The following is a 20196-nucleotide window of genomic DNA, read 5'->3' as shown; positions in this document are numbered from 1 at the left end:
TTTTTTTTTTTTTTTTTTTTTTTTCATTAGTGACAAATACGCACAGCGATAATCGATCCCAGGAAGGATCGAAACGATTGTGCGAGTCGTACGACGATAACGTGTCTTACTACCGCATCCTCATCATCTATTCATGTCATCCCATTGTCTGTCGCAAACAATGACAGTTAGTTCCCGAATATGAATTCGTTAAACGTCTCGTCGCGGATCAATTCGTCGCGTGAATTAAGCGGATTCAGCAGGAACATGCTCGAAAGGTTATCTTGTAATAGAATTGATCGATATAGTAATTATATATAGGTTAAATTTTTATTTTAAATTGTTTTAATAAAGAAAGAAAAAGATATTAGAAAATCTCGATTATTTATAGTAATAATGTTTGTGTGAAATTAAATTGTTGATCGTTTATTCTAATTCACAAATTTCCATCCAATAAATTTATAAACGCATAATATGTATGTGTTTTGTGTATTTTTTTATGGTTATATAATATAAATTCACGATATTGATTTTCCATTCGTTTGAATTAATAAACACATGCTTACGAAATTGATTAAATTTGAAATTTTATCATTGCAAATTGAAATAGGTATCGATAAATTTGTTACTGTAATGATTATTGTTACATTATTTTCTTCTTCTTCTCTTTTACTCTATTTTACTCCATTTTAAATGTATTTAAAAAAGGAAGAATTGAAGATTTCTCCAATGCAATTTATTCATTTCACAATTCTTTTTTGTCTCTCTCTACTTTGAGAAAATTTCAAAAACTTTGTATATCTTAAAAATGATAGAGAAAGGCATTAAATGGATCTTTTGAATTTATATTTCACGTCATAAAGCGTGTTTTGTTTCGTATTTCATCGCGAAATTATAAAAGAATAAATTGTTCAAGGTGTTAGTTTATATAAGTGACTCGCAATGTATTTACCGTATTGTGCCTTCAGAGCTTACTTGGCGAAAGAAAGAATGACGTCGAGTTTCCTTATTGTCGTGGACGTTATTTCCTTTTGATATCTGTATGAAAGCTCTCTCGAACTACCTCTGCACCTTCTTCGTCCTTTTTCGCGTTTCCAAAGCCTTCGATTTCAATAGATTTGGCTTTGTTCAGCACAGCCCGCGGCATTACGGCCATGTCCAAATGTTAAAAGTTATTAATCACCTATCAATAATTTAGATTTCTCGACAAGTTCGCCTTCTTTTACGATTCTCTTCCTTGATAAAATTTCGTACAATTTTGTGTCACGAATATCGTGAAGGAATTTTCGCAAACGTTATAATTACGTACGATATTTCTTCAGAAATCCTTTATGCATTTCAATCATTACGAATTATTTAATTATAGTTTCATTTTAGTCCCATCTTATGATACGTGCAATAATACAGTTGCTATAATATTCAACAACTTACAATTCAATATTCAATCGTATTAAAATTTTTATATATATATAATATATAAACATACGATAAAGGAAAGGAACTAACGTAACTAACGTAACTAACGTAATTGACACGTGTTCTTGTACATTATAGCCGGTCATCAAATTAATTCTGTCATGTTCTCATATACGATATATTTTTAATTTATCGAAGATACTTTTAGATAAATGGATTCGATGAAGGAAAGGAAGTGAAAAGGAACCTATTTGTCCATACAGGATGTAAGAGAACGAATATCGATCCATATTGGCGCGATTGAAAGATGGAATCCTCCCCTAACAAGAATTCCCATGATAAATGTTGGAGGTCCACAGGCGTGTTGCTAGTTAGGATTTCGGAGTAACAGTCCATCAAATTTCGCGCAATAACGATTACCCCATTCGGTTTGAGTGATGTGGCTTTCGTGGCTACGTAACACGTGTCAAAATATATGTACACAACCGTCCCAACCGGCAGTGATTACACATTCGCGTTGTATGACATCGTATCTATAGAGCCACCGAGATCCTTTGACATTGCACTGTGCATCGTGCGCCACGCGCCATATCACGTTCGCAGTGTACGAACGCATCGGAACCCGCGAATACTAATGCTTTCCTAATGCATCACGCACTCGGAATTCACAATAAATGTCACTGAAAACGGAACGCCTTCGATTACATTTTATTACCTCGTGATAGGAATAGTAATTTTATCGATAATTGGAAAATATTATATGTTGAATTACGTCTCTATGTATTTTCTATCAACAGCAACAGTTCGTCGAATTCGTGTAAAAATTTTTGTCGTCGAAATTCACTCAGGGAAGAATCATTGAAGTCGTGTTTTCGTTTTATTTTGTTATATTTCAATCGATTGTCGGGATACGAGGATATTTCTTGAGATTGTGCAAAGATTGCGCTCGTGATCAATATTTTTTTTCTTCTTGGAAATGCGTATTACGTTCTTCCAATTTATCCAATTTATCACTTGTCTGAACTTTGGCATAGATCAGTAAAACGAAATAGAAATGACAGATTCGCATAACAGAAGGTAGTAAATCTTTACACGATGATGTCTCTGGAAACTGGAAGTCATATGGAAATAAATGAGAAAGTATTTTAAAGAGCAAAATTCTATCTTTCTAATGATTATTCACCTGTGATTCGAAAATCATTATCTTCAAAATTATAATGGTTTGAATGTTTCCTTATTTTAATAAGATTTAACGAAAATGTTGTATAAATTCTTTTTTATTCTAATCTGTTTTAAGATTGCTCCCTTTTAATAAATGTAAAATTCCTATAAAGTTCACAAGTTTCTTGCGTTAGAGCGTTGTAATTTGATATTTTAAAAAATTATTGTTCTTTGATCGCCATATCGTTTAAAATTCTATTACGATATATATTTATAAGTGAAATTTCGAAGTTTATTCGTTTCGATAAATTTTCTCACTACTCTCGTAACCACGATATCAAATCTTTCGAAGACACGAAATTAAATTATGAGATTATTTGCGTTCGGAAACTTTGTTATGATTTTTGTTCTGTGTCGTTGCACAGATTCGTGTTCCTTGCTGTTGGGATAATTCGAGAGAAATTCTTGGATCCAGGTCAAAGAAAAATTAGCTTAACTCGATTTAAGGATAAATTCAATTTATTTCAATATTTTTACTTGTTAAGAGGAAAAGTGGACTCCGTAAGTCTGATTGCATATTAAAAAAAAATATATAAATTATGTAGAGATGAATTTTTTTTATATTCAATTATCTAAAATTTTATAACATTTGAAAAGTTATTCGAAAATATTTATTTTATTTTTCTTTTTATCATTTCTTTATAATTATTCCAAATTTTCATCTTACAACAATGTTTTACTTCAGGAAAAATCTTGCAAGTGAAAAAATTTGATGAGCTATTTTCATGACGTTCTTGAACTTCGAAAGATTCAATATTACATAATATTTTGCATACATCTCGTATGTTTCTCAATTTTCTCAATAATTCTAACATTGAAACACTTTTAACGTAATTGACACGTGTTCTTGTACATTATAGCCGGCCATCAAATTAATTCTGTCTCATATACGATATTAATGTTCTCATATACGATATATTTTTAATTTATCGAAGATACTTTTAGATAAATGGATTCGATGAATGGAACATATATTTATTTTAAAATCGCATGTTTTGTGCATCGTTATTTGATTATCAGCGATATATGTTTAAATATATGGTTATTACACATATATTTATTTTTCGATGAAAACTTGGAAATATCTTTCTAAAAGTGATTTCGTTTAATTTTCCATACGTACTTTGAAATACTTTGTCAATTTATCAAAGTACCACGTTGCACACGTTTTTCTTATTCGATTACGATAACAATATATTTCAAATACTTCCATGTTGGACAAGTTTTTTCGATCAAAAAAAGTATCATCTGTGATATTAATTATTTTTTAGATTCACTTCAATTTGAGAAAATTAACTTCTTTCTTCTTGGAAAATCTTTCTGCTCACTTTGTGGAAAACGGAGTTCTAAAAGTTACAATATAGAAGTTGGGAAATTGATCTTTACAAAGTAAAGCTCTTCCTTTCTTTTCTAGAAAGGGAAAATCGAATATCTTCGAAGTCAAACAATTTCAAATTAAATAAACTTTTGAATATTTGAAAAGTTCGTTTTCCATAGAAATAGATTTCCTTATAAGCATAGATATTCTTAGAATATATTATATAAGTATTTCAATTTGTAAAATCATTTTATCTTCCAAAAAATAAAATTATCCGATTCGCCATGACCAATATCCAATATCTCCATTATTCCTTCATCAACGTCAACGACTTCGCGCTCTAGATTGGTAGAAAATCCGCTCATTCGTGTGCAAATTTCGCAAATTCACTTCGAACGTGGAAACCACCCCTCGACGATAACGATTCTTCTAACAATTCCAATCGAAATTCCCTTCTATATATCCGTAAAACGTTCGCAGATATCGAACTGATGCTATCAATTTGCGACGACGACGAGAGCATCGAGTCCTGTTTACAAGATAAGCCAACGATCCGCGCGAAGAATCACGAGCGGAAACGGGATAAAAGAGTCGTGGTTTACGAAGCTCGTAAAGATTCTATCCAAAGCACCGTGACGTCGCGCCGTCGCATAGCAACGATTCTAATCTCAACTTTTATTATTGTGTCACTCGGTTGGTGAATCATGTAGGAACCCGCGAAAATGCCACCAACGATTGTGTGAATCAAGCGAAGTTATCTTTTGGTGTAAATGAAATGAAATACGAATGTTGTTTAAATCTTCAGCATTTCTTTTTCAAGTTTTAAATTTTCTATTGCTTCACGTTTGTGATGTATACAATACTGAGTTTAATTTAATAAAATAATATGAACAATTTATAGCAATGACAGCAGAACTCTGTGTGGTATAAATCATCCAGTGTAGAGAGACTTAAATTGAATCTTCCAACATCTTGAAATATTCCTGAATTTTCCTAATAGATTTATTATCTTATTATTATTTTCTTCAAGTTTTAATGTTTTTCTTTAAAGATAATAATAAATGTGAAATCTAATTCTTTTAATTTCAGATAATTTAAGTCCATTCTTCAGATGATCCATGTTGTTCAGAAATGTTGTTCGAAGAAAAGGCACAATTCTAATCTTTTAAATCTTAGATTCGTTTATATTTTTCCCAAAAAATATGGCTTTTCACCTTAATCTCATCATTTCTGTAATACCTTTCTCGCTTACTTTCCAAATCACTAGATTATTATCGGTTAGCCAATTTCATTAACAGTTTATTCGTCAACGTAATCCCTTTATTCCCCTTCTTCCTTTCGCCTTCTATTTCACCGACAGTGAATACACTCCACTCGACGAGAGATCGTGTATACACCTTTGTACTTTCTTCTGGTAAATCGGATTACAGTCTCGTGTCGCGCCACGTGTAAAAACGAGTTAATAACAAAGACGAGGCAACATCCGCATTCCTTATCCTCCCACGGGAACACCTCTAAATCCCACGTTCTTGATCTCTGGATTCCATTCTCAGACAGAGTTATTGGACGCTGTTTTCGTCACACGGGCTCTTCGCCTTTTGATCTTTGATTGCAACTCATCTTTATTAAACTAAAATTAACCTTGAGTCAAACGACGTATCCTGTTGCAGAGATGTATGGTTTTGCAGAGAATGTATGGTTTATTACCTCGTTGTTGCTTTGTTGGAAGATTTGTAGAAGTATATTTATTTATATTTGGTGTTGAATCTCGTTTCTTGAATGTAGATTAAGGAAATTAATATTTTTGGTATAAAATGGGGCTGAGAAGCGCTTGTTTGTTTAATTGATGTATACGTTTCATAATGTTGGATTTGGGGAGGTTGACAGGTTTCGTATAAATATAAGTTCTCCGTTTAATTTGATTTCCGACAGGAACAACGAATGACGTTTGGAATTGATGAATAAAAATGTACGATTGTCACAATTTTCAATAAATATATCAGATTATCAGTTGTACATTTTGATAATATATTGTTATTGTAAATCGATTATAATATTCGAATATTTATGAATGTATTTACAATTTATGAAATTGGGATTGCAAAGCAAAACAAATAATAATTCCAAATGTATATTTTATGCTGCAACTTTTCAAATTCTATTGCAACTGTATTATTGTATAGTATATTCATTTTTTAATGTTTAAATTTAAGATCAAAAACTTGAAATATTTCGTTTTATAATTTTTCCAAAGAAATTTTGAAACTGGATTTATCGAATTTATGAATCGAGTTATTCCTTCCAGTTATCTATAGTTAAATTTGTCATCTTTTCTACACTGATATCTCTTCTGAGCACTTTATCGGATGACATAAAATACGGAAAATCAACAAAATTGGATTTATCTGCATCTGCAAAATAAATCTCATGTCAGTTTCAAAAAATAAAATGCGAATTAACCAGTATGACTAGCACTTCTTCTCACTCGGTCACGATCCACTTGGATCTCGTCATTCTTTATTTCAACGTTAAAAGCCAAAGGACAAGTTGAATTAGCTTCATTTATAAATACCAAAAGGTCACTAAATGAATTCCGTGGCCCTTAATTACCCAGCCATTGTAATTACATTAGAACAAAGTTTTTGCTTTGATTTTCTTCTTGGATCCGGTTACAAAACCTTGCTCCATAGCCTTTTGAATTTAAATTGCACGGAACTTGTCGCGCACCAACGAGCCCAAAAGATCCGACTGCTAAAGCGATAATTGACGTTTCATTTTAAACACTCGTTTCCATCGTAATACCGCCGACTTCCCAGAGAGTTGTAATAATGAAATTACCTTGATCACTTTTTTTCACGTCCCACTATATCAGAGAGAAGTAAATGTTAACTCTGTATACTTTTCTTTCTAATTTTTCTTTTCTTCTATTCCACTCTTGTCGTAATGTTTATCTATCACGATAAATGCGATAGAATATATTCACATTGGTGATTTAATTCACAATGTATATATTTGGAAGGATATAAGTTACGGATTATCGAGGATACTTTACAAGATACTCATAGATAGCCTATCGAGCATAAGCTTGCTGAAATTCCCTGTGCATTCGCCTCGTTCATTCTCAGTGATCGATGCGTCGAAGTAATATTAAATTGTAAACCGTATTCCATTAATACGTTCATTCACTTTGCTGTATTGGAAATGGATCATCGTGAGGCACGGTGTTCGGCTGAAAGAACGAAACGCGTGGAAATTCTATTTCCATATTATCCTATCGGCTGCTTTCCATATTACTTACTTTTTTTTAAAATATTATTTTTTCAATTTATTAAAAAAATTCTCTCCATTTGTTTCATTCGCCAAGTACCATCAATTCTCAAAATTCTGAATCAGAATTTTTATTTATTTATTTATTTATTTTTTTTTTTTCCACCACTCTGTAAAACAAAGAACGCTGGTCCAGTTCCATTTCCAGCTTTCGTGGCTAGATTGTCACACGATCGCTCATCCAGCGTGTCCCACCGATACAAATCAACGGCCGAATCGTCATCACCTCACTCTCTCCCCAAAAACTGTCACACAGGTGATCGTAACGCACGTCATGTACGATATCATCACGTGTATACATATATATATATATATGAATATATATATATGAATGTGTTTATATAATCGTGTATATTATACCCATATACACAAAACGTTTTACACAGGACAGCAAATGGAATGTTCACGAGACAGCTGTCATCACATGCGATATATCGATTGTTCTTCAGCAATGATCCTCGGCACGTCTCGCCTACTGTCTGCACCAGATCCTCCCTCAGGATCGGACATTGGATCAAAGGAGTATTCGTAGGCTCCTCCGCGATATTATTATTATTTATCCGCGACTTTTTCTTTCTTTGATCCAATCTTTGGTCCACTCTTGTGTGTTGTGTATTTGTGCCCCGTAAACCTTCTGAAACGACGTCGCGAGTTCTTTCCTTTCCGGAATTATATCCGAAGAAAGTCAACGGAAATATCCTTTCTTTCTTCTTTTTTTTTTTTTTTTTTTTTTTTTCAAAAATTATTTTCTTCTCCGTTCAACGAGGATTAATTACTATTCGATTTTCGTTTCAGGAGGTGATGTACTAATCACTTACTTTCAGGTTCATTAAAAAAAAAAGTCGGCATTGAGACAAGAGCAGAAAGAACTCTCGAAGGAGGGTTAAAGAAAATACAAAAGACAGCCGAAAAAAAATAAGAACACACAGTAATTTGGTGTGTAGGGGAGCACAGAAAACTCGTGTTCTGCACCGCCTCGTGTGTCTCACCGCAGATCTCTCTCGCCTCTGCTCGCAATATTCACCCTGTTTCTGTTAGATTTTTCACCCCCTCCGACGCCCTCTTCTCTGTGCCCTTTACAGTATCTTGGACTGTGCTCTCTCGCCTTTCGTTCACGCACTTTTGAACGAGGGACACGTTTCGACATGTATCTGCGCCGACACGATTATATACATTTACCGCTATACTTTTACAATTACTGTGATTGCAGCGTGCACGGATACACGGATGGGAAGGTCGCCTATGGGGAGGGTTGCGTCTTCGTTCCTTTTCGTAGGAATAGCTAGCTTCCGGGATAAAATCGCATCGAATTACTCGGTGGGATTCACTGGAATTTGAGACTCGTGATATCACGGATTTGTGGATGATGGCCTCGTGAGGTGGTAAAATCAGTCGAGTCTGAACGATTATCCTCGTTTATTTTGAGTTGAAATTAAATTTATTTTTGTGCCTTGTTTTTATCGTTTGTTATTTTTAGAAAAGATTAATGGATTTCTTTTTTTTGTACCATTATTAATAATATTAATATAGCGAATTGATTAACGCGATAGAAACAAATCGATTTTATGTAAAATGTTTATGTATAAGTGTAAAATAATCGGTACTTTGTTTTCTTTTATTATATCGTTGGAATTTTATCGATTTATCCATGTTTTTCTGCTCAATCTATAACCGGTTTTAATATTTTAATTTTCAAGATTCATTGTTCATGAAGTATTGTCTTGTCGGACGAGAGCAATTAGTTATAGTGTACAAAACTTTATATTGTCTATATTCTTCTCTTTTGTACATCACAAACTTCGAACTGTCGATATTTTTTGCCCCGATAGATAAATATAACAATGCAAGTTCGTAACAATATCGAAAAATCGATTATTGTTTGATTCCATTCAAGTTATCGTACAATCTTTGCCAGATCAGTTTTCGTAAGCAAGTAAAAGTTCATATACAGCAAATATTTACATTGATTTCCTTCGAAATAATTTTCATATTTCAGAAAATAAACGTTGTACGTTTATTTTTAATTTTTTTATATAATCTATTAAATTTAGATTAAATTAAATTCCTGAATCAGTATAATACTTAATTTTACAATATTCGAAATAATATTTTGATTGTTTTTATTTATTAAATTTACGATGAACTTTAAAATTAATATATTATCTTATTAAATTTTATTCACACCATCAAAGAAATAATATGTAGTTAATCAATACGCATAATTCAACATCATAATTAAACAAATATATACAAATATGTACAAATATGTACAAATATAATAATTTTGGCAATCAAACTACGCCACAAGAATCATTTAATCCACTGATCACTAATCTGTGTTATAATTTATTGCAGGGACAATAAATTATAATCATATGTAATTATTATACAGAATAAAACTACCATTATTTTCTTCTAATTTTATATAATTTAAATGAAAGTTTTCTTTATTTGTTTTTCTTTTATTTTTTATTGAATATATATATATTTAAAATTTTTTCATTGCTCTAATAAAAATGACATTCTCTCTCTTGTATCCGTGCACATAACAACTATACCTTAAGTAATATTACAGTAACATTACACTTGTATATAGATACATACGAGTTTCCCGTACACATGTTCATCGAATCGAGTTTATTCCTTATAGTCAAAGAAGAATTAATTAAAAAGAAACAATTTTCCGTCTCAATTCGCTTGTTATTTACTTTGAAGAGTTATTCACTTGTATCTTAGCTAGCATCCTTTTTTGACCAGCTTTTAGAACTTTCGAAATCGTTTACGCCTATATACACTCTCTCAAGTTCCAAAGCTCCCTATTTTTCTTTTTCTTTTTTTTTTTTTTTTCTATGCATTTATCACGAGACTATTGAGACTATTGTGCTACTCCTGTCGTATGTATTTGTATATACATATACAAAAATTATTTTTTAATTAAGGAAGTGGAAGTCGAATGTTATTGCATAGATTATGTGCATCAACGTCGAATTTATTGGAAAATTCATTGGAAACGGCGACCTAACCTCCATTCCCGCCAAAATAAATGATTGCAAAAGCATTTGCAAGAAATATGATTTCGTCTGTGGCTACGTATAAAATGCTGTATTATTAATTTCACGCTGACCAAAATTTACAGTCGACGATAAATTATTAATCGACCTGGAAGAGGAGTGGCGAGCACGGCCCTCGCACATTGTGATTCACACAAAGCCGCCGTGGAATTCCAATTGATTTATCGTGGAAAAGTTCGCGACTACGATTCCAAATCCTCCGAGTGTCGTTAAAAAAAGAAATGTGTATATATTGATTAGCAAGAGGATCGTTATATTTTTTGAAACATCGTTTCTCGTAAATCTTACAGAATATCTTAGAGAATCGAAAGAATCGTGATTCAACGATCGAGAAAAATATTAAAAAGATAGAGAAATATATATTATATAGGATTAAAAAAAATTTTTTAAAAAATAATTTTTTCGATTAAATAAACGATCTGCAGAAATAGACGATATATCGTTAAAATCAAATATTTTTTCGCGTTGATTTTTCAATTAAATTACCAAACAATTACCATCGATTTAAAATACGATTTATATCTCGATCGAGGATATTGAATAATGCAAGTGTAATCAGTAAAAAGCAACGATTTCACTTCGGTTTTTTTCAATCGAGAGCAAACTCGAAAGCCTCTCTTTATTTTCCTTTCATATCGCATTCAAGCCATTTTCATGCAAAATTCGGGGTTGAAAAAAATCGACGATGATCGTTCTCGTGCGCAAGTCTTGCGCAAACAATTCTGTCAAGTGTAAAAATAAAGCATAACAGCGGGATTCCTCTCGAAACGAAGGATAAACGGCCGATGAGCCAAGCTGGGAACACTTTTATCAAGATTGGGACTGCATAAATTAGCTTTAGAGAAATAGGATTTTCCGCATGGAAGGAAATCGGTAAACTTTCATAAACTTTCTCGAAAAGATTGATTTATATATTTCCTTAGGAAAATAAATTTCAAAGCACGGTCGAGATCTCCAAAGTAAATATAAATCACAATTTTAGTGGAAAATGTAATTTAATCAAATTTCATGAATTTGAAATATTTTAAAGAACGATCAAATGCAAGAATTGTCTTCATGATTCAATATCGTTTTTAGGATCGAAAAATACAGTAGATAATAATAATTGGCGAATGTAAATTGTTCGCAAATGGTACCATCGATACGTCGAACTGTGAGGAACGGTGTAGCTAAATTACAATGTGCATAGAGATTTTAACAGTTATATAATGCGAAATGAATGTTAAATTTACATGAACGTAAAATGGAACGTCGATAATTCGGATAACATTTGTACACAAATAGGAATGCAAGCAAAATACTAAATTCAATTCAAAGCTTCGATGCAAATCGAATAATGAAGTGACGCGATTGATCCTTAATAAGAATTTATTATAAATAATTTATCAATTCAACGAGACAAATCAATATGAAAAGATGGAATGACAAAATTTTTAAATAAAAATATTCTATAAATTGTCATTTTTATTCGAACGTTTCTCAATTCTGATATTTTGAAAAATCTTTTTCTCATCTAAAATCCATCTTTTTCATTTCTGTGCTTAACCATACTCGTCCAGCTTTGTCACGGTCAACGACAGGCCTTAGAAATGAAATCTTTAAGCACTTCTTCCCTTACGTAAGGCAGGAGGAAAGAAAAAAAAAAAAAAAATAGAAAAACGTGGCTTGTCAGGATGAACGAAGTTTCACGAGGTCATGAAAAGTTTCTTATTCCTGAACGTGCAAAGACTACTAGCCTACGTGCCGTACAACCATCGAGCTTTCCCACGTGAATTTCCTTCGGAGAAAGACAATTTTTCTTGCACGACTTGGAAGCTTCTTGAGGCCGCAAGGCGATCGACAGGTTCTCGTAAGAGGAAAAGTTTAATGTTTGTAGTTTCCCGGGACGAGACGCTAATCGAAAATTATGCAGAGGAATTGGGAATGCCTCTCCCTGGCAATTCTTACAGTTTGCTTTTTCTTAGCTCGACCGCTTCTGTTATAAGGTGTTAGAATTTTTCTTTTTAAGGAATTTAAGGAAAGATCTTTTAAGGAAAGATCTAGTCAAAATTTCAATTAATCGATTGAGAATATTAAAATTGAATATTGACTCTTTGAAAGAAAAAAAGAAAAATTATCATAACTATGAATTTAATATTATTTTGAAGTAATTTGTTTATTTTTTGCGAGAAATATGGTTCTTAGAAAAAATTACAATTTTCTTGTAAAAAACATAAGTTTGCCTAACGATATACAATTTAACCAAACCTCAAAATTACAATTCATTTCGTTTTTATTCCCTTTCAATTATTCTAGAAATATCTAGCTTCTAAAAAAAAAAAAAAATCACGCAAGATAAATCGAGAAATTCTAACGTGATAAATATTATCGAAACTTCATAAAAATAACAGAGAGAAATTCTTTTCTTTCCTTTTTCCCCTTCTCCCCGCGAAACTTCCATTCGAATTCTATCATTCTCGCATTTAATTTATTTGGACGGATGGATTAATTTATTTGGATAGATGGATTCTTAGTGGCGTTACGAGCGTCGTGGCCAGACGTTCGCGTGTTTCTGCCAGCGAGAGAGATGAACCGATATAAATGGGGTTGGCGGAAAAAGCAATAACGCGTTTCGACCTTTCAATTAAAAGACGGAACCAACGCAAATTGCCGACCTTGCGGCCACCACGGCCTTTTAAATTTTCCCGTCTGCCATTTAAAACCCTCCCCCCGCTTAAATCGTTACCTTATCCTCCACGGAACCATCTGGCGAAATAATTAAAGGAGGATCGCGTAAACCGCGCATTATGCCGCGACTTCGTTGGCCACCTTCGCCCCCTTCCCCCGTTCATTCGTCCCTGTCGCTTGCAACGCGTGCATTCGGCCGTTCCTATAAAAACAATTTTTACGAAACGACGCGATTCCCGATGTTATTACGAGTTTTCATTTCTCAAACGTTGTTGCCACGATATACTCGAGATTTCGGCCCCACGATTTTCTCGACCCTCTTTCCGCGAGGCTTGGAGTAAATCAATTTGGAGGAACGGAAGGGGACGATTTGATCGAGTATTTTTTTTCTTTTGGAACGAGCTTTTTTCGCCGGACTTGGAATAAATCATTTTGGAAGGGAGTGATTTGATAAAGTATTTATTTTCATTTTCTTTTTTTTTCCCTTTTTTTTCTTTCTTTGAATCAATCTTTTGCGAGAGTTGAAGCAAATAATTTTGGACAATTGGAAGGGGATGATTCGATCTGGTATTTGTTTTTGTTTTTGTTTTTTTTTTGTTATATCGGAAAAGTAAATTGAACCGAACAGGAAAAACTAGGATTTGTTTTTGGCAACCGGAATATTATTTTTTTTTTTTGATAAAATATATATTCGAATTCATATTTTTTACGCGTACATCTATTTGTGTTTCAATAGAATTTTACTAATAGGTAAAGAATAATAATGTGTTGTAAATGAGATGAAAATCTATTGTACAATTGAAACATGTTATTATGATAAGAGAAATTACATGGATAGATTCGAGTTAAAAATATAAAACAAATTGATTTTGATAAAAGATACTTTTTTCAATTCGTTTCATTAATTATGAAATCAATTTTGCAATTAATATTGAGGATAAATATATTTTACAACAATACATAAGTAATTGGATAATAATATAATTAGTAAAACGAATAATTAGTAAATCGAAAATAATTAAGCTTCCATCATCTCGATTAATTAAATTTAATTTAAATTTTCCCAGATTTCATTTAATTGTCATTGATTTTCAGATAAAATTTTACTTTGAAGAAGCATTATAATTCCAAAATGAACTAATGAATCATTAATTAATTTTCAACTTATCAATTTAACCTTCTCCTTAATTATTAATTGCAATCAGTATCTATCCAAAGTTTTAAGTAATCCACTCAACGATACATAATAATCAAAACCAATCAAAATAAATTCTTACCCTTAAAAATACTCAAGAACAATCTATATACTCTTCGATCAATTATCTTATTATTCAAAATCAATTGTTAATTTCAAACCAATTCCAAAATTATTTCCTTCAAGAAAATAAAACAAAGTATTTTTCCACGAAAAAAAAAAGAAGCAATTGCCCTTACGCCACATGCACTAAGAATCCAATGAATATATTTCTTGCTCGATGCGAGAAGAATAATTCCAAGTTATCGCCAACCATCCGAACCATCCGAACTTTGCCGATCGAATACGAACTCGGTCGATCGGTTCGCAAACTTGCAAGATATTCTTTAATGACGCGAAAGGGGATTTTCTTGGTTCTTGGCGCGCGCTGTCTTCGACACCTTACGTGCATGAATTTGCAATCACGCGTGCACTGATAACGTGCGATTCACTGAATCGGTCGTGATTACCGAAGAAACTGGAACGCGCACCTGACGCCGTTCCCCCGATTACACCCGACGAATGACTTTTACCCCCGTGAATAATAACGATTCGACTCGGAGAACCGCGAACGTGCTCGAAATGTAATCTCTCCTTTGACCCCGTGCAGACGGAACGCTTCCGTCCCTTAAAAATAAATGAGTTCCTATCTCCCTCTCGAGCAGATTTCGAGAAAAGAATTAAAAATTTAACATATAATGGATCGAGTTGTTTTGATTGCGTTGTTTAGTTTGATCGATTAGTTAGATCGGGGGTTTTGTTCGGCTAATAATTTTTTTAATCGTTAAATTGTTCTACTCGAAAAATTTTTTTGAGAAAAATGTTTAACGATTGTTAATAATTCGATACGTGTAATTGAATGACTCTCGTTATATTTGATTATTGATTGCAGTCAAGTGAATTTTGTATAGATTTTGAAATGTTTTATCGAGCGTACAACGAATGGATAATGAAGATAATAAATTTGTCTTGGAGATAGTTGGATTTTGAAGCAATAATTCCTATTTTTATGATAGAATAAAAATAAAATAGAATACGACAATAATGAAATAATAATTTCTTTTAATTATTCCTATTAGAGATCTATTATTTCTAAAGATCGGGAAAATAATTAAGCTGTACGATTTATGATAATTAATTTCACTAATTAGCCTATCATTTGCCCTATTAAAAATTCAGAGAAAGTATTGAAGAATTTTAATAAAAAAAATTCACTTCAATCTTTTTTTTTTTTTAAATTTTTAGAATTGTCAAATAACCATATTTTTTCAGTCTCAATACGATGTCATATAGACGGAAGAAACAAGGTACTGATGTTTCGTTGAGAAAATGTGGAAGAGGGATTTGCTCCCGCAACCATGAAACTTGTATCCGATGAAATCACGTACGAAATCGAATTACATCGACGCACAATGAAACGTGTATCTTGCTTGCAACTGCACTCTCTCGTCTCTCCTTCATTTTCCAAAGCAACATCTGAATTGCATTACCAAACAGATGGTGATGCAACCGAAGAAGATCGACGTTTCGTGATACACATTGTGAACTCGCGAAAAACCCTCCTTTCTTTCGATATTTGTATTTCCAATTGGGAAAGGGAAACGTGAAAACATATATATAGGAAAGCGTATAGGAAATTTCTGCGTTAACTCGATATTGCATTTTTATTGCTTCATCGAATATTATGCATTAATTATGTATTATCGTGATATTATACACCTAAAATGGAGATTATATAATATTAATATGAAATATATTTCAATTTTAGCCGGATTAAAGTATTCTTTTGAAAAAGAATAATTTCATAACATATTTGAATGATACTCGATATATTGGAGATACAATAAAAAAGCTCTTATTTCAATTTTATAACGATTCAAAAACTTTATAACACAAATGATACATTGAAATCTTTTAATTATATTTCGCATATTTATATTATTATCAAATTCCTACTTTCGAACTACATAATCAAATGTTCAAATGTTCTTCCGTCTATATGACATCGTATTGAGACTGAAAAAATACAGTTATTTGACAATTCTAAAAATTAAAAAAAAAAAAAGAAAAAGATTGAAGTGAATTTTTTTTATATTTGCAATAATTTTCCAATAAACAAACGAAATTAACTCCTATTGAGATAAGAGAAAGATTCTAATATATTATTTTAGAATTAATTACGGAGTGATTAATAAGTAATAAAATAAAAATTGTCCTGTGTTATTAAAATAATATGATATTTCAGAACGTACGTATACATATATATATATATACCATTTCTAGCAAAAAGGTTTCCGTTTTCAGGAAATACTCCTCAGTAACCAAGCGAACTCGATTATCGTGCGCAATTTATTCGCTTCCACACAGGTGCATCAGTATTTGTTTATGGCGTGTACACCCGTGCAATTGACACATCAAATGCATCCGTATGTCGTGTTCAGTAGGTGGAACCGTCGCCAGATATGACCGACACGTTGACATTTGCAAAATCATAGACGATAATTAATTGTCAGCCCATCAGGCGAAACGAAAACGAGCTTACTCCAAACGTTTTGGTATACATCAAATTCGTGAGAGAATTTTATATTTGTCAGCCGGACAAAACCGAGTGCCACCGAGTGGAAATAACGATCCTGAAGAAGTCAAAACATTTTTAAAACGAGCATTTTATCGTGGCCATTGACGAAAAAATATTATTAATTTTAAGACAGTGTTTACACAGAAAAAAGAAATTTTCAAGTTGATTGCGATCGACTTCCACTTTCACATTTGACTCACGATAATTTTTATTATAACACCTCGATATTCTCCCTTATTTTTGAAATTTTTCAAGCTCACAAATATCATTTTTAGATCCGTATTGATATCTATTTGATATTTATGAGCGAAACAATTTTCATCAGTCTATTTCATCAATTTGCAATAAGTTCAATTAATAGAAATATAATTTTGAAGATTCGAATTAGTTTTCTTCGATTTTTAAGCTTTCAATTTCCTTTCGATTAATTTTGAAAATTTCAACTGATGAAAATATTATCTTATTATCGAGAGCAATTATTTCCTTCAATTTCAACTCGATCTTTGACTACTTTATTTTATAAACCTATCTGTCTATTATTTTATAAAACTATCATCCGACTCGTACAAATCCTCTATATAAAAAACATAACACGAATAATTTCTCTCGATCATCAATTATTACTACGTAACAAGCGTCACAACCTTTTGATATGGCAAGAATTTTTGCAGCATCCCGTAGCACACATTGGATCCATCGACAGAAAAAAAAATTTAAAAAAAAAACACGAAGAGACTCTCTATCCCTTCTTGCACCACGCAGAACCAACTTACTCTTGCAAGCGCTTGAATCTATGCAGACAACGATTTACTGGCGTTCTTCTTGCTCGTTTATTCGTAATTTTTCTCTTCGAGTGCAAAAGGATGAATCAAATTCAAAAGGAAGAGAAAAAGAAAATTGAAAAAAGCAAACGAATAACACACGAGCAAGAATGGACGAACGCGAGTAAAAACGTGACTCGAAAGGATTAAGAATTATCGAGGCGTCCAAGTTTTATCCTTATCAGCCACGATGAACGAACCGATCTTTTCTCATATCACAGCAGTGTCTCTTACAGCGAACGACCTAATTACAAGTTTACCTTTTTTCTGTTTTCTGTTCGCTTCTTATGTTACGGACCAACCCCTGGTTTCTGGTTTCTCTGTGCAGTCCTTCAAGGTAATTCGCCGCCAGCTTTTTCTCTAGTTTTTCTCTTTCTTCCATTTCTCTCTTTCTATCTCTCTCTTTTTCACGCTCTCACTATATCTTTCATTATATATATATATACATATACATAATGTACATACGTTTATATATCTCATTCATATTACACTTATTACAAAAATATGTAATATCGTTTTGGTACATGTGTCATATTCGCAGACATGATCGAACAACTTCTTTCTTCTGTCTCTCTTCTTTCATCTCACTGCTGTATACTTCATTCTTTCTGCCTCTCTTCATATACCCTGTTCTCTCTAACTCTTTCATGCGCTTCCTTCTCACGAGTCGCAACATTTTTTCGCTCACCCTCGATCTGTTCCATTTAGTGCATCCGCTTGCATACGATACACGTACACGTTTAGTATATATGGACACATGTGCGCGTGTCCAAAGCTTCGTGATCGAACAAGATCGATCGTTGGAAACAAAGAAATGGTTCTTGAATGATTATGGGGTGGTATTGATGTAATTATTGATGTAATTATTGATGTAATTATTGATTTGAATGAGATTTGATATAATTGTGATTTTGTTTATGTTGTTTTTTTAATGGTTAACAATTGAGTATATTTTTTTTTATGATAAATTTGTATGTAAAATGATGATAAACGTAAACTTATTAGAAATGCAATTTTAACTACAATTTATAATTGATTATAACTGAGCTATATAATTTTTAAAGTTATTATTGTAGTTAAATAGATATTCAATAAATTTTAAATCGAAAGAATTATTATTTATATACCTACGTTCATCATAATATTCAAACTTAATTACAAATATCTCTTTCTCGCTATTATAATTAAACGGTAATATTAAATTTAAGCAAATGTATCATTCGAGTTAACAAAATCGAAAATCATTTTCAATTATAACAAATCTTAATTCTCTTATTCTCTATTTCACTCTATAATAGAGAAATCACGAAACATAATGTATAAGTAAACAAAAATCCTTCGGATACAAAAACAAATAATCATAATTAACAAGATAAAAAATCTATATAAAATGATTTCTAAAATCTATAACTCTTTCAGAAAAGAAAGAATCATTTCTACGTCCAAATTTGAAGTTGAAAGCGCCACAAAAGGCGCCACGAGTAAATTGGACAGATGTCCATGAATTTAAGAGATGATTCTTCGATTCGAAAATCAAAAATAAAAAAATTTCGTTTTCGACAATTAAAAAAGTACAAAAAGAGAATAGAATCTTTCAACAATTCCCCTTCCATAAATAAATGGATCAAACAGTAAGAAATATAATAAAAAGCACTCAACGAAATAGAAATTACAAAGAACAATACGATTTTTGAACTTGACATTCGTATAAAGAAGTTTGCAGCCAGATACATTTTCATCGATGTTTGACGATCAATAATTAAGGAACAATGCAAAATGCAATTATTTTATTCTTCATTCATCTTCTTATTTGAAGAATCATCCCTTAAATTTTCAGACATCTACCTATAATCGACCTATATTCCGTACAAGTACACGAAATCGATACGAATGGCTACGACTCCTTCTTTTCCACGACACATCGGCACCCACTCGGAAAAAACAAAGGATAAAATTGACCAAGAGGCAAAGGACGAAGAATCGAACCGTGTCAGATCATGACTCGTGGCCGATCGTATCGATTTTCCACCCGCTTGTACGCGAAACACAGCCACGCATGAGCGTGTGCTGATTTTGCATTTCATAGCCGGTGTTTTTATGCAACCCATCGCCTCTCTTTTTTCGCCTTTCGCCGCTCCACCATCGGCCTCGTTCTACACAATACACGGTGTGTCGTTCTTTTTTTGCTCGCCACGCCCGCCGGAATCGCGCTTTTTTCGCCCCCTTTTTTCCGCGTCGCCAACGTCGATGCGATTTTTCCGCCCGCGTTTTTTCCTCCGCCCTCGCCACCGCGTTCACCATGCAAATCGAACCGTTCATGGTGCGTTTCTTTTTTTTCCCCTCTCCTTTCGTTCTTTTTCTTCCGTTCCTCTCCTCCTTCTCTTCATTCCTCTATTTTATCCCCTTATCACTTTTTATTTATTCGTTCATCGATGGGAGATCGTACTTGCACGGTCGAGTGTTTCTTTGATTTCGATTTCGACTCTCACCTTGGAAATTAATTAATTCTTTTCGACGCGAGATGAAAGAAGTTTGGATTTTCTTGAAGATTAGGAGAAATAGTT

At 32.6% G+C, this 20196-nt stretch overlaps 1 protein-coding gene across 5 annotated transcripts in view; it reads left to right on the top strand.

Moving 5' to 3' along the window:
- Nucleotides 1-20196, top strand: part of LOC122716319 (fasciclin-1) — a 305972-nt gene that overhangs the window by 250321 nt on the left and 35455 nt on the right. For 3 of the 5 annotated variants that reach the window (XM_043939287.1, XM_043939291.1, XM_043939286.1), the window contains exon 8: nt 17961-17969. The exons of the other annotated variants lie outside the window; for them this stretch is intronic. In XM_043939287.1, the coding sequence (XP_043795222.1) occupies nt 17961-17969 (9 nt within the window). The remainder of the gene's footprint in view (nt 1-17960; nt 17970-20196) is intronic. 5 annotated transcript variants of the gene reach the window in all.

The sequence above is a fragment of the Apis laboriosa genome, unplaced genomic scaffold (assembly GCF_014066325.1).
Source record: "Apis laboriosa isolate Shangri-la unplaced genomic scaffold, ASM1406632v1 scaffold43_cov150, whole genome shotgun sequence".
In the NCBI taxonomy this organism is placed as follows: Eukaryota; Metazoa; Arthropoda; class Insecta; order Hymenoptera; family Apidae; genus Apis; species Apis laboriosa.
This window is presented reverse-complemented; position numbering and strand designations above follow the sequence as displayed.